General features: G+C 38.6%; 1 protein-coding gene and 1 pseudogene across 2 annotated transcripts; both read right to left on the bottom strand.

The window, feature by feature from the left end:
• Nucleotides 1–9,981: 9,981 nt before the first annotated feature.
• Nucleotides 9,982–12,027, bottom strand: RPS23 (ribosomal protein S23). The gene is made up of 4 exons (XM_081285167.1): nt 11,877–12,027; nt 11,294–11,453; nt 10,312–10,432; nt 9,982–10,174 (listed from the first exon to the last, which is right to left on the bottom strand). The coding sequence occupies exons 1-4, from the start codon at nt 11,878–11,880 to the stop codon at nt 10,028–10,030; spliced, it is 432 nt and encodes a 143-aa protein (XP_081141293.1). The 5' UTR covers nt 11,881–12,027; the 3' UTR covers nt 9,982–10,027.
• Nucleotides 12,028–12,106: 79 nt separating this feature from the next.
• LOC308656173 (ragulator complex protein LAMTOR5-like) lies at nt 12,107–14,320 on the bottom strand (annotated as a pseudogene). Its single transcript has 2 exons — nt 14,050–14,320; nt 12,107–12,302 (listed from the first exon to the last, which is right to left on the bottom strand). The product of its transcript is annotated as a ragulator complex protein LAMTOR5-like (transcript).
• Between the last annotated feature and the right edge of the window lie 1,619 nt (nt 14,321–15,939).

The raw sequence follows: 15,939 nt of genomic DNA, 5'->3' as shown, positions 1-15,939 counted from the left end.
TGTGGGGTCAACTTTATTTTCAAGATTAAATATTTTGTCTTCATTGCCTGAGGTTCTATCTTCTAAATGGTCTTATCTGTGGGTGGTACTTTCCATTTAACTTTTAAGTTGGTTTAGTGATTCCTTCCCTTCAATGATTTCTTCTTTGTTTCTTCTCAAGACCTCTAATATATCTTTACAGAAGTGATCTTTCATCTCCTGAAGAGATTCTATTATTTTACTGCAAAACTCCTGTGCCTGCTCTCTTATATAATTCTTTAAGTCGTAGAACATTTTTACTAAATACATCCAGAACTCCTTCTCTGACATTTCTTCGATGGATTCTCTTATGGGAGTAGCTTGGTTTGTTTGGAGCACTTTATTCCCTTGTTTTTTCATTTTGTTTGTGCGTCTTCCCATCTAGCTGTGTGGTTCTGAGGCAGGATAGTTTCTACTCTGTCGATTTGAAGTGTCCCTAAAGGTTTCCAGAAACTCACAGATCCAGGCTCCGGGTTTCTGCAAGCTCTGCCACACTGCAGGACCCAGAAGGCTCACCGACCGAGGACGGTGGATGAACAAAATCTTTATTTTTATTTTATTTTTTTATGTGGTGCTGAGGATTTATTTATTTGAAAATAAATAAATAACAGCAGCTTCTACCTCAAGGCCTGTCCTCAAGAAGGGGGAGTGACCCTTGTCCTTGGAAAAACCCACAGAGCCTTTCTAGGCTCACCCTGCTGAGTTGTTTGTCTGCAAATAACAGGAGAGCTCCGGGGCTCCAGGTGTCCCTGACTCAGTTAGGCTAGGTGAAGACCCATAGCAACCCCCTAGCCAATCAGCATGAGACAGGGAAAATACCTGGGATGCCAGATGACCCCCACTAGTTTATGGTGGTTGGATAACATGTTGGGAAACCATGTAGTTTAACATGTACACCCCTCGTGGTTTAAACCAATCAGTTCAAAGGAATCCCCCTCTTGTACTAACCAATCACCCCTACCCAACTTGTTCCTGCCAGTGAATGTGCTAATCAATGTTAAGAGTTGTTGTTTGATTTTCCCGCAGTGTGTGATGATTTGCTGTGTGATGTTGTAATGCATAGAATATCTCCCCAAAACCTATAAAATCTCACTGAACAAAGGACCAGGACTCACTCCCTGGGACCGCTGTGAGTCCAGGCTCGAGTTTGCAATAAAGACTTGTGTGATTGCATCAGATTCGGCTCCTGGGGGTCTATTGGGGTCCCACAAATCTGGCATTACAAAAGATCTAAAAACTAATGGATAAATAAGCTCCTTTCCAATTCTAAGATTCCATGACTCCCTCTTTAAACTGCTGATCAGCAAATTACTAAGGGTTTTTCTAGAAGGAGCTAGGAAGTGTTTAACTATTCTTGTGCTCCTGGCACTGGGCTACTTTCATGGGCATAGAGATCTCTAAGGTACTCCTTAATGCTTTTGTAGAGATTGTGTATAAAAGTATTTTTACATTCTTATTTTTACCTTTGGTAGTGTTCTTTAAAGCTACCAAAAGCAACCATGATGGCAAGCCTTTGCTTTAACATTTGTGTTGTCAGTGGCGACATCTAGTGGTATGTTGCGAGTATCTTGTATTCTAGATGTTTATTATTGAAAGGATTTTAGAGATCACTAAGTTCCAGTTTCTAAATTATTAAAAATGAACTAATAACTCACATATATTACTCCATTCAAATAATTACACATGATGATAAATAAAACATAACTTTGTGGTGCTTTCTTGGATTACTTAGAAACATTTTAAATATCTAGAACTCAATATTTATGAGGCAGATAAGTTAACAGATCATAATTCAGTATGTCTACAGTTTTTGGTGCATAATTATTTAAAGGTATACAGGCATTTTCATGATTCCTGGTACTTAATTGTGCTCAATAAATCCTTGTTGAATGTTTGAATATGTAGGTGATCACTGAGCCCAGGGGAAGAATCCTAGGGATGTGGGACTTAAAGGAATGAAAGGAATCTGGTTAGAGACTAGAAGGCCAAGAATATTTAAGTTAGGGGTAATGGCAGACTGAGAAGGGAACCATGAGTAGGATCCAATAGGGCCCTCTTGAAGGGTTTTAACTATAAAGGAGACTAGGAAGAGCTGTTATTAGAGAACTCATTTGGAACTGGTATATTGGGTGGATTATAAGGCAAAGAAACTGGAGAAAGGTCAGGCCATGCCAAGGTGGATAGTTCCTATCACAGAATGGTGACAGGAAAAAAAGAAATATTAGACATTTTGAAGTTGGAACTTGACACTCAAAGGTGTGGAGTACCATGTTCTGGTCCTTGAAATATGGAGAAAAAGGGAAGACCCTTTTTATTTTTTGGAATCTAAACTGGTAGTCCCTGCTCAGGCATAGACTGGCTCCACAGTCCCCTTTCTTTAGATATCAGGAACTGAACTTGCTTCCTTATTTTGGGAAGTGCCACCTGCCCTATCCTCTGAGATGATTTCTTTCTTCCAACACCAGAAGTGGAGTGAGATGTAGTCTATGCAACCTCCTCCTCCAATAGGTTCAGGTAAAGAATAACCAGGCCTTTTCTGCTTACCCATGGGGAAGATGGCTAAATTAAATATACTTCATAGCAGTTAAAGGGTAATAAATTCCAATTTCCATGCATCAAAATGGGCAGGTGAATTAAAACAAAAAAATAAAATTAGATATCAACTACATGCTGTGGTTTGAATGTGTCTCCCCACAAATATATATACAGTGGAAGCTTAATCTCCAGCCTTAAGAAGCGAGACCTTTAAGAGATGAGTAGTCTCGAGAGCTCTGCCCTCACGAGTAGATTGGTGCTGTCATCTTGGGAGAGGGCTTTTTTATAAAAAGATGAGTTTGGCCTGCTTTTGCTCACTTGCTCTCTCCCATGTGATGCTTTCCATCATGTTTTGATGCAACAAGAAGGCCCTCACCATATGATGATCACTCGACATTGGACTTCCAGCTTCCAGAACCATAAACCTCTAAATTTCTGTTCATGATAAATTACCCACTATGTGGTATTCTGTTATAGCAGCACAAAACTCACTAAGACACTATGTGTGCAACTTGAAATTATTTATACACAAAATGTACTAATACTGCATGTTTTCTACATGCATATACACCATATTTGTGTGAAAATATATAAAGTGGTCTGAAGAAAGCCCTCCAAACTTGTAACAGTGATTACCTCAGAGTAGAGAGTGGGAACTTGGATTGGAAGTGATCAAAGACAACTTCAGGCTGGATACAATGGTGCAAGTCTTAATCCCAGCAACTCTGGAGTCAGAGACAGGGGAATTGCAATTCTAGGCCAGCCTCAGCAAAACTTAATGAGGACCTAAGCAACTTAGCAATTGCAGACCCTATTTCAAAATGTAAAACAAAAAGGGCTGGGAGTGTAGCCTGGTGACAAAGTACCCCTGGGTTCAATCCCCAGTACAAAGAAAAGAAAGAAAAAAAAAAAAAAAGGACAACTTTGTCTCTTTTTGTAAAACTACTTAGATAACTGCAGTTAAAATTTTAATGTATTTCTTTGTGCTAGTTTAAACATTAAATTAAAATCATTCTATGTATGGTTTTATATCCTGATTTTTTCCCACTTAACATATCTGGAACATTTATCACATCATCCAATGTTGTTTGAAAATCTAATTTAAAATGACAAGGATTTCTTCAATATCAGAATGTACAAAATAACTCTCCTATTTGACATTTGTTTGTTCTTAATTCTCACTGTTTGCTTAACACTTTCTGCATGGTCAAAGGCATTCTAGGGATATGGTGATCACGGGAACAGACAGAACCCCTTCCCCCAGGGCTATGAGAATGTAACTCACTGAAAAATGTACGCATTATCAAGTACTTCCATTTTTGTTTAAGTTACATGGTTACTAAGGAAATTAACAAATCCAAGGATATGGAATCATGTTGCTATATCATTCATCAGTAAGGCTATGCCAGTTTATTTTCCTAACAGTCTTTTACCATTTCCCTAAATCTTGGAAAATTTTTTCTTTGCTTTTATTACTGAATTGAACATTTTTCTCATCTTGCTAAAATTTGCGTGGATTCTTGTTTCTTTCCAACATGCTGTATTTCTCAGCGTGCTAGGTTCAGTTCTCTATTTTTTTGTTGTCACTTGAATGTCCCCACATCTCCATTTTGTTCCTATCAGACCTGATGGTTCATGTAACTGGTTCCAGTATAACCAGGGTGTTGTGGCACTTAATTAGAATTTGTATGCAATTTTTCAAAATTATTATGAAATATTTCAAACACTTATAAAAATAGAAAAAAATAGTACAATGAACCCTTACATTCCTATAATTGGGAGTCAATGACAAGATTTTGTCACATTTGTTCATTTAACCCTTTTCTTTTTTTTTTTTTATTGGATGTTCACAACTTTACAAAGCTCATGACAAATCATATTTCATAAATTAGAATCAGTTGGGTTATGAACTCCCATTTTTTCCCAAATACAGATTGCAGAATCACATCGGTTACACATCACATTTTTACATACTGCCATAATAGTGACTGCATTTAACCCTTTTCTTATTGCTTTATTTCCTCAAATACTTTAAAGCAAATCATAGGCATTTGTGGAAGCCAATGAGCCAGTCACCAGCTGATCCTGGGCTGTTGGCAAAAGACAAGCCTGGGAAATATTCCTTGCCAAAACGCAAGGATATGTGAATAGCTTTGACACTTGGCTCTGACACCAAGTTTTCAGATATTCCAGTACAACAGGCTTCCTGGGTGCAGTAGGACAGCCACAGGATGTTGCTAATACTGTAACTTTATGGTGCACAGAGAAGCCTCTTGATAACTCACAAGCCTTGAACAATTTGCAGAGCTTCTGTAGTTAAACTTCCTGTTCATGAAAGCCTATATAATAAACATGTGGAGTTAGTTTTACCTGGTCCCAGTTTTACTTAAAATGTCTCTGTTTTTCTTAATCTTCCGTTGACCCTCCTTGTGATCTTTTGCTGTTGCTGTGCAGGTCATTGCAGGCATTATGTCATTATGTCATAGGTCCAGACTGAACATTTGATTTGCTCTGTTCATCAATTTTTTATTCCATTTTTGGATGTTGAAAGCAACTTTGGGTTTTTGTCCTCTGCTTTTATTCCTGAGGGTGAACTTTATACCCTTTCTGATGCTACATTTACCAGTGTCTACGGGCAACTTTAAGATGACCATAATTAGTACAAAGCAGGATGGAAATGTACATTTGCAGACTCTGTGGACTGTATCATTGCTGTGGTTTGATATGGTTTGTCTCCCAGAGGTTCTTGTGCTGGATAGTTGGTTCCCAGTGTGGTAGTATTGAGGTGGTGGAAACTTTAAGCCACAAAGCCTAGTGGGAAGTCATTATGTCACAGGTATTGTGTGTAGTGGGGACTCAACCACTCTCAGAACTGTAGTTCCAAAAGCAGGTAGAGGGCCTCAAGGCATTCGTGGGATTCTGAAGACTATAGGTTCTTTACAAACTTGCAGGAAGGATTCAAGCATGTCACACAGAACAACAAGCATGAGTTTATTTGGGGAGATGAGATAAGAGAGGGAAGTATACAGTATAGGCCAGGGTGGCCCAGATTATCTCCATAAGGAATAGTGCATTTTTCATGGTGCTGGAGGAAAGATGCTTGTTAAGGGGTTTGAAACTAGCTGAATTTAGAAGTCCAATCTCCTCTGAAATGGCGAAAACTTTAAAGTCTCATTCTCTTTTAATGTAGTAGGGAAGGCTCTATCAACTAGGGAGCTAAATCCTTTGAATCCTGTTTTTGAGTTCTGGAACCTTTGATCAGTATAAAGGTCATAAAAGTACCCCACTTCAGGGTAACTTGTGTTCTTATTGGCAGGGAGAAATCTTTGGGCCTTCATTTCTCCTGCAGATAACATGTTGTTTGTTGAAAATGTGGCACATCCTATTGACTTAGGACATGACAGGGCCACAAGTAGATTGCTTTTTAAAAGAAAGTCTGTGGGAGTCAGCAAATAGGCCCAGTCTATTAGCCCCTTAACCTCATGTTCCCACTGCTCACTTCTGTTACTTATCAATGGGGCCTCTGCCTTTATGAATGGATTAATGCTATCTCATGGGGAGCGGTTCAGGACTCTTGAGACTGCTTTAGTTCCTGCAGAATGGGTTGCTATAAGTGAGCCTTGCAATTCCCTAAATCTCTCTTCTGCAGTCACTCATACCATTGTTTTGCTATCCAGCATGAGGCCCTTGCCAGAGGGGAGCAGATGCTAGTATCATGCTCTCAAATCTCCAGAATTGTGTGCTAAATAAACCACATTTCTTTATAAATTACCCAACCTCAGGTATTTTGTCATAGCAGTGAAAATCAGGCTAAGACAATCCACAGAATCTCACCATATTGGGGATATGTCAAACCATAGATAACTTCCCTTGATTGTTTTCAGCTGTGATTAAAATGGAAAATTATAAATCTGCTCTCTGTTGTACAGATTCAAAACATAACCTGATTTCTTGGGTAGGATTCCCTCTGAAAAATAAAAAAAAAAAAATGTTGTGCGTAGTAATCAGAAAAATTCTGCATACAGTTTCAGAAGGTCCCTAGATCCTTGAAAATCCATCTATGGAACCAAGCCTAGATCAAGAATCCTAGCCAAATGAGTTCCAATTCACAATAGCTTTCTTTCAGTATTTAACACAGAGACACACACATATACACCATGGGCAAGAGGAAGAGGGTTTAGTGATAGGGGGAGATGCACCTATTATAAACATAATGTATAAAATGCAGAAAGAACAAAATCAATTATTAGGTACTGGATGTAAGAACCTAAAGATATTTATAACCTGTTAGGAACCTGAGGAATGGGAAAGTAGTCATTCTTGTGTGTGCATGTGTCTCATGGGCGTGCACGCGCATACACACACACACACACACACACACACACACACACACACACACAGAGAACAACCCAAAGCTGTCAAACTATTTAGGAAAAAAAATCTTTATTATAAATGAATTCATAAAGCTGTTGGAGAAAAAAAGATGATGAAACAATCTGTTTCATGTCTGTTTCCAAAGCAAGTGTTAATGGACAAAACATGTTTCAACAAGTGACAGTTCTAACTATCCTCAGTTGTGACTGAAATAAAGCTTTAAAACATGACTTTCCCTGTTCACTATTTTACAGACTTAAACATTAGCTGGCTGCTAAAAGAGGTAAAGCAGCACCATAATATATTAATTAGCATATGAATTTTGAAAATTTGGGCATGCTGCCTCTATCCTACACTTTAACTCAGCCAAATATCATATATCCCCCCATGATGTATAATTAACCACAGTGAGTTTTGGAAAGGTAGCTTTAAACAATGGCAATTCCTCCTTCACTGGGAATAGATTAGAAAACAGAATCATGTCCATATCTTACTGCCACAAATTGATTAAGTAGATCACTGGTAAAGGACCTGTCCACAGTGCTGGTACTCCACTAGATGATCCCAAGGGTTTGGTTCTCTTTGGCATCGCCTTGTCTGGGAAGCAGAATGCATTGGAGGAAGGAATTTAAGATGGTGCTCATGCCTGGCTGATGAGGGATATGTGTTTTTAAAGATACACATTACATATTAAAGGCTTAAGAGACTTTCTGAATGAGGTGGTGACTATGTGTGCATGTTTGGAAATACTGGTTATCTGTTGTTTCCTCCAAATGTATCCACTCTAAAAAATTATTTTCTCCTATCAGACAACCAGTTTATGATTACAAACATTTAACTGTCAAAAGTTTACATGCTTTCTTCTAGAGTTCCTGTGGTGACATTACCATGGCAATTAATAAGCTTAAAAATCCACTTTTCTTGCTCATAAACTCACAAAGCATCACTTTACCAAGTAAGAACAGGGATTGTGCTAGAAACCAGAAACGTTTAGCAAAACCTGGAAGATAATCTTCCCAACTACATTTTCAGAATTATGTAAATTAATAGTTGAAGGATGTATTCAAACAAATTTTATAGGTTTAAATACAGATTATATATAGTTATTAGTTAAAATATTATGGTAATATGGTAATTTATGATCTTGGTTTCTTTTCTTGACTTTGTACAAAGCCAATAAAGAAACGTTACCTACTTCGGCAACCTTCAAACAGAATTCAGGAATATTATATACAACATGACCTGTGTGATCAAATCCTGCAACTAAACATTTTTCCGAGAATGAAATACAGGAATTTAATATACACAGATACACATTCATATTCATATATATGTCAAATTAGAAATGTCTCTCAGCTGTGTCAAAAAATAAAAGAAAAAAGCCACATATATCTGAAACATTGTGTAATGGCATTTCAAAAAATTTTTTCCAGAACATCACTGAAACATTCCAATAGTTCCATATAAACACACCTACAAAAAATTACTAATCACATTATAACACCATTCTTCCCTTCACAAGACACAAAACAGAAGCTTATATGCCTGAGCTGACTACTGTTAAGTAGCTACTGTTAAGGCAGTGTTTATTGTTTTGCAATGGGATGACATTCTGACTGGAACAATTTCAGTTAGAGAACAAACTATTGTTCTGATCTCAGCTATCCTGATTATTTGGGCAATTAATTTTAAAATCTTAAGAGCTACCTTCTTTGGGCTTCTAATTTGTAAGATGAGGTGGCTGGATAAGATCAATGGTTCCTACAAGGGGGAAAACCAGGGGACTGCTACCTAAGAATTACCTGAGTTTGTCAGAAGACAGATTCTCCTTAGAGCACCTTCAAGATAGATTGTTTTCCCAGAAAATTGATATTTGTAATCTAACACTAATGGCTTACGGAATTCTATGTTCCTTGGATTTGAGAACCTTAGGACTAAGTGATCTCCGAGTTCTTTTTGCTCTAACAATTTCTTATTTATTTGAACTTTGCTGGGCAAACAGAACTAATACAGATTAACTACCTGTTCACAACTTATTATGTATAGGAACAAATTATATAACACACACCCAATAAACGTTGCAAAAATTGTGCCACTCAGCTTTCCCAAATAACATCTTTCATAACCAGAAAATAGATATCAACACAACACTACTAAGTAGACTTTACTTACAGTTCATCAATTTTTAAATACTTTTATTTATTTTGGTGTGTAGTACTATGAAATTTCATCACAAGCATTGATTTCGGTAAACTCCAAATAAACTCCCTTGCCTGACCCTGTCTCCCCCCAACCCTTTTTGGTTTTTGGTACCATGGATTGAACCCAAGGGCTTCAACCACTAAGCCACATCCCCCATGCTTTTGTTTTGTAACAAATTTGTTTCTTTTTCTGGCTAAATAGTATTTAACTTATGGTGTACCAGTTTAACTGCTAACTGAAGGATACTGAAGTTGTTCCCACTTCTTGGCTATCACAAATAAAGCTGCCATAAACATTTGTGCACAGGATACTGTATGTGCAGATATTTTAACTTGTGTGATAACTACTCAGGAGTACAATGGCCAATGACTGGTTCATGGTGAATATGCTCGACTTCATGTGAAACTGCCCAACTTTTCTGAAGTGACTGTATTACTCTTTATTTCCTTCAAAAATGAGATCCAGTTACCCCACATTCTAATACTTGGTTCTGTATTTTTAATTTTAGCCCTTTTGATGTGATCCATTTTGAGTTAATTTTTCTATGTGTGAAGTGTAGGTTGAGAGTTTTATTGTTTCCAAAATCAAAGTTTGCATCATTTATTGAAAAGACTATCCTTCCTTCATTGGTTTTGTTTAAAAACAAAATCAATTCAACATACTTTTGTATACCTATTTTGGACCATATTTTGTATACCTATTATTTCCTTTAATCCATGGAGAAAGGGAAACTGTTCTAGGTTACTAATCCCACTAACAAATGCTCAAATAATCATTCTTCCATTTCCTAAAACTGGTAAAGCACACAACGTAACTTGTGGTAGTAAGAGGGAGAAAATAAAATACAAAACATTTCTGGAATATGAAAATTTATTACTATTGTTTTCATCAGCAAAACTTATGATCTTGGTCTTTCCTTCTTGCCTTTGTATAGGGCCAAAAGGGAGACATTGGCTACTTTAACAACCTTGAATCGGACTCCAGGAATGTCACCAACAGCATGACCTTTTCGACCAAATCCAGCAACTAGAACTTCATCATTTTCCTGAAAATAAATGAATAAGTTTACTTCTGGTGTCAATGACAATCACAAAAGAAAATTCTCATTCATTAGATAAAAAACGGGGGAGCCCATCTCCAAATCAGAAACCAAAAACAATTAAACTTATTTGAAACACTCACCTCAATAAAGTTCAGGCAACCATCATTGGGTACAAAAGCAGTGATTTTCTTGCCATTCTTTATCAGCTGGACCCTGACACACTTCCTGATGGCAGAATTTGGCTGTTTGGCTTCAACCCCTCTAAAATAAATAGTATGATAGAGTTAACTTTCTTCCGCTTTGGCAGTACTGGAGACTGGACCCAGAGGTGCTCTTCAACTGAGTCACATCCCCAAGCCTTTGATTTTTGGGATAGGGTCTCCCTAAGTTGCCAAGACTAGCCTCCAGTTTGTAACACTCCTGCCTCACAAGATTACAGGAGCTTGCTATCATGCCCCACTGAATGAACTGGCTTTTTGAAAAGTTACACATACAGTAAATACAGAACTAATTAGATTGTTTCATCTTTCCAATCCAGTCTAAATCCCTCAAATCCTGTAATTCCAAACAAGTTTTTTCTCAATCTTTTCACAGCATAAAAGGAAAAGCTGTAGTCCCTTCACAGTTGTAAAGATAATTAAAGAATTAGAGCTACAAAGTCTTGCTTCAAATTATAACTATCACTAAACGTGACAATATAAAAAAAAAGTCAACAATTAAAAGTTAAAACCAAATACCGGCAAATCCACATGGCTCAATCTTTGCTGTATTTCCTCAGACAAGTCACTTCTATTTACCTTAGTTTTCTCAAGTAGAAGAATTATTTGATTACAATGATTGCCCACTTAATGGGTATCATTTCCTTGTAAAAGTTTCCACACAAAAGTGTTAATTTATGTCCCCCATTTGTATCCCAACTCCTCCCAGACCAACGCTGGAATTAAAATCTTTTATATTTAACACCTAAGCATTATGTTACCAACTTCAAAATTCCCCCTAAATGCCCCAACATGGCTACGCCAAAACCTAGAATCTTACTGCAGCTTTTTAAGACAATTCAACTAACGTACTTCTTTCTAGGGCGCAGAGTACAAGACTTAAGGAGCAACAGACTACACGTACACTTTTTCCAGCACAATTCCCTTTGCATGGGAAGCACCTCCAAAAGGGTTGGCCTTCAGGGCTGTGCCCAAATGGGCCTTCTTGTATTGTTTATCATGCCACTTTTGGTCCCGTCGGTGACTACGGAGCTTCCTGGCAGTACGAAGACCGCGACACTTGCCTAAAAATAAAAATCATTGTAATTCCTCCGCAAAACTACGACCACGTCATTTTGTACACCTTAGCCCCTTAACCCTCGCAGCATATATCTTAGTCCCAGGGGCCATTCGACCTCAAAGTTCTCACGAACCAACTAAGGAGAGGACAAAGGAGCAACAGTGGGTGAATTTTTCCAAAAAGTGAGGCCTCGCGGTAATGCTCTGGGAGTAGCGTCAGCTACCCTGGATAACGCGAGCTCGGCGGCGCTTCGCCCGCATGGACTTCTTCCGCGCCGGACCATGTGCCTGCGCAAGCCGCGCTCCCCTGCCTCCCCGTTAGGCCTCCCCCTTGGAACCCTACTCCTAGCTCTATCCCCGTGCCCCTGCCCGCTCCCAGACCACAGATCCCGCTTGCGGGCCCTTCAGCCTAGCCACGCAAAGCTCACCCATCTTGTCGACGCCACCGGGCCGAGCGAAAGAGAGAAGCGACACAGGAAGGAACCACAAACCACCGCGAGCAAGCCCCGCCCAATCAAGGACCCCACGCGGTGTCTATGCGGCGCCTGTCCCGAGGTCGGCGCCTCATTTGAAAAAGACGCATTTGCATCACTTTCCTGAGCCAGGACCTGCGTCTTGTTTGGTTTTGATGAAATTCACAGATATGTAATTTGCATCGTTATTTCTTTTTCAGGTGAATGCCAGGGACGGGGGAACGCGAACTACCCATCCCAGAACCCCGTGCGCGACGTCCGCGGGCCGCGCAGGCGCTCTCCGTAAATCCACCGGCCCGGGCTTGGCACGTCAGGGTCGCAGGCGGGTCGGGCTGCTGTCTTGTGGTTTTGTGTGGTGGAGTGGAACCCATCAGAATACAGCTTAGAAAATTAGAATCCTGAATTTAAATCACAGTCAAAAGCCGCATAGTAATTTGTAAAATTTAGTGAGGCAACGTGGCATAGTAATTAAATCCAAATTTTGGAGTTAGACTGGGCCTTAAACCTGAAAGCTGTCATTTATTGGTTGTGCGTCCTTGGGCTATTCATTTAATTAACTCTTTAAACCTCGTATTTTCCCTTTAGAATGAATTAATATTAGAGGTATCTGTTATGTTGGCACACTCAACAAATTTTTTAAAAAATGTTTTTCTATGCACCAGGGTATGGCAGTAAAGATTTCTAATCATGTAAAGTTAATACTCTAGGTGTGAGGGGACAGGTATCTAAGTACATTTAAAAATAATCGAAAGGAAAGTCAAGACTTTGGTCTGGGGGTGGGGTCTCCCCCAGGAGAATGACTAAAAACTCTAGTCCCACCCTGATGGAGATCCAGGGCATGTGGTCATAGATATTTTCAGTGTGCTTTTCACAGGACATTTCTTTATCCTATGCTTAAGCCTCTAACTTGTGACCAGGTGCCACATTTACAGGTAGGTGTTACTGGGAGACACTTTAGCTCTTGTTGGACCTATGTCCAATTTATCCTAAGTAAGATAGCCACTCTAGGAAATCCCTGACAGGAAAAGAAATTAGGTTTGGATATGTCAGGTCAGATGCAGGAAGCAGCACAACAAAAAAGGAAATGGGGTAAAGCAATTAATTTTATTACCTTATAGATCCCAGAAAGAAGAGGGCAGCATACCTCACAGGACCAACAGGGGAGGAGAGAATCCATCTGGGATGCACTCAGCCAGTGGATGGGGAGCAAGAGAGGGGAAGAGGACCTGTGTGACTAAACCCTTTAGTGGGTTCTAGGGTGTTACTCCAGCCTAAATCTGGAAGAATTCCAGCTGGTGGGTTCAAAGTGAGCTGGTGTGAGTTCTGTGAGATCTTCTGTGACTGAAAGGAGGTCAGTGTGGTGGATCTATGTAGTCCATGCAGAGTGTTGGGGTCAGTAAGAGGAGTTAGATTGTATGTCCTATAAGGATTCCTAGAAGGTATTGGTATAAGGTAGATCCTAGATTGATTACAGTGGGGAACTTGGAAGAAGTAGAGAAATGAAAAATAAGCCTTGCTTCTGGTATCAGCAAGTCTAACTCCAAATTCAAAATGAATGCTGAGGCAACATAAAATTATTGGAATTCTCTATAGTTATTGGTTGGATACCTTTGCTGTTATCTAATAAATGTCTGTGTAAATAAACCTCAAACACTGCTTGAGCTGCATGCCACAAGTTTTGTTAGGTTTTAGTTTTAATTCAGCTCAAAATATTTACTGACTTCCTCTCAATTTACCTTTTGACCATGGATCATTTAGACATATGCTAATTTTTAAACATTAGGGATTTTTTTAGATACGTTATTGATTTCTGGCTTAATTTTATTATGGTGTAATAACTTTTTTGTTTGTTTGTTTTGCTTTTTAACTTTGTTCCACGCAAATTTATTTAACATAACAAAATCTTATATGCAAAGTGACCTGGACCTGCTACTTCAAAATAGGATTCTTTCTTACTAATATCCTGATAGGTTGGTTAAAAAGTACCTTGCTCTAAAATAAATAAAAAGTACCCAATTCACATTAAATGAATGGTCCAATCTTTGGAATTAAAGTAGTTTTATCAAGTAATTAACATAGGTGGGATTGAGTCCCTGTTAAAGTCTGCTGGAGAACTGTTGAGAGACACCAAGAGGCCATTTTGTGCACTGCCATCTTAATGGCATCATATTTCTGGGTTATAATATTTCCATTGTCTGATTCTAGGCAAACCACAGGAATATCAGTATGGTCAGAGGTTTGGTTTGCTTGCTGGATTACAACATATATCACCCTTGCATATTCATCTGACAGGGTCTGGCAACCACCTAGATTAAATCCTTGTGAATCTGCACACAACTCCAACAATGGACTGATTTTTTCATTGTATCCTCCAAATGCTGCTTCAAAGTTGCCCCCATCCCATCTAATATCCACCCTAGCACAGGACCCAGGAGTGTGTCATACTTTTTTTTTGATTGAAAACTTTTTCCTTGGCATTTACTTTGTGGCCCAGCATATGGTCACTGTGGGGGAATTTTCCACATAATCTTGAAAGTATATTCTGCTAATGTTTGGTGGAATGTTCTGTAAATATTTAAGGTTGTTGATAGGGCTGTTGAGATCTTCTGTATCATATATTCAGAATGATAGTGACATCAGGTGGAGAGACTGGATTATAGTTGAATGTTGGGTTATGGTTTATTTTCTGTAGAGGGTTTAATTATTACATTATAAATACAAAAGAAATCCCACAAATAAGGCATGAACCAATGGTCATTTTGTGTCAAGAACCAAGGATAATTATTATTATAGCAAAGAAAAGAAAAAAGGATTTAATTTTTGTTTCTTGAAACTTTGAATTTTGGGGCTGGGGTTGTGGCTCAGTAGTAAAGTGCTTGCCTAGCATGTGCAAGGCACTGGGTTCAATTCTCAGCACCATGTATAAATAAATAAATAAGTAAATAAATAAAATGAAGGTCCATTGACAGCTAAAAAAATATTTTAAAAAAGAAACTTTGAATTTTGAATTTCTTATTTTCATTTTCTGATGAAGAATTTGTTCCTACTTATCATTGTGACACATAAATATAATCCCAGTGAATCAGAGCTGAGGTAGAAAGATCAAAAGTTTGAGGTCAGCATCAGCAACTTAGTAAGACTCTGTCTCAAAATAAACAAATACATAAATAACGATAATAATAAAGGACTTGGGATATAACTCAGTGGTACAGTGCCCCTGGGTTCAATCTCCAGTGCTAAAAAGAAAGAACTTATTACTTAAATTGAGAAGTGAAAGTAGGAGGGATTATCTTTTGATTATGGGCTTTAAATTTCTCAAAAAGAGCCCTTAGACAAGAGTCAGCTTGAAGAGTTAAGGGGGAAGGAAGAAGGCCTCAATGGCTAAAGAATAGTAAACTCTTTAGACATTGGTAGGAAAGTAGAGGAATGTGAAGCTAAAGAGGTAGGCAGGGCCAATTCATGTCCAACCTGTAGGCCAGGATAAGGGTTTGAATTTGATTCTGAGTTTGAGAGGCCATTAGAAGGCTTCAAGTGAGAGGGTGACAAGATCTAATATACATTTTAAAAACGATCAATGTGCCTGCTGTGGAAGAACACCTGTAGGAGGCAATAACCTCCTTATTGAATAACCTTCAGGTTATTCAAAAAGGGCTGTCCTAATAGTACAGTTGAGAGATTTTAGGTAGCATTGGAGATGAAGACATGCCATAGGTTCAGAATATATTTTAGAGTTATATTATGAAGAAAAGCAAAATCATTGCCATCATCATCATCATCACCACCACCATCACCATCTCTAATATTCACTAAGTGCTGTTTTGGTGGTAGGCATGGGATTACTAAGTGTCACACATGCAGACTTTCTTTAAATCCTCAAAATAATCTCTATGTGGTAGATTGCCCCACTTTATAAAGAGGAAACTGAGACTTTAAAAAATTAGCTTATGTGGACTGAGGTTGTGGCTCAGCGGTAGAGTGCCCACCTAGAACATGGGAGGCCCTGGGTTCCATCCTCAGC

The sequence above is a fragment of the Spermophilus citellus genome, assembly GCF_964194105.1.
Source record: "Spermophilus citellus genome assembly, chromosome: 1".
In the NCBI taxonomy this organism is placed as follows: Eukaryota; Metazoa; Chordata; class Mammalia; order Rodentia; family Sciuridae; genus Spermophilus; species Spermophilus citellus.
Note: the sequence above shows the minus strand (reverse complement) of the source record. Positions and strands in the feature narration are given on the sequence as shown.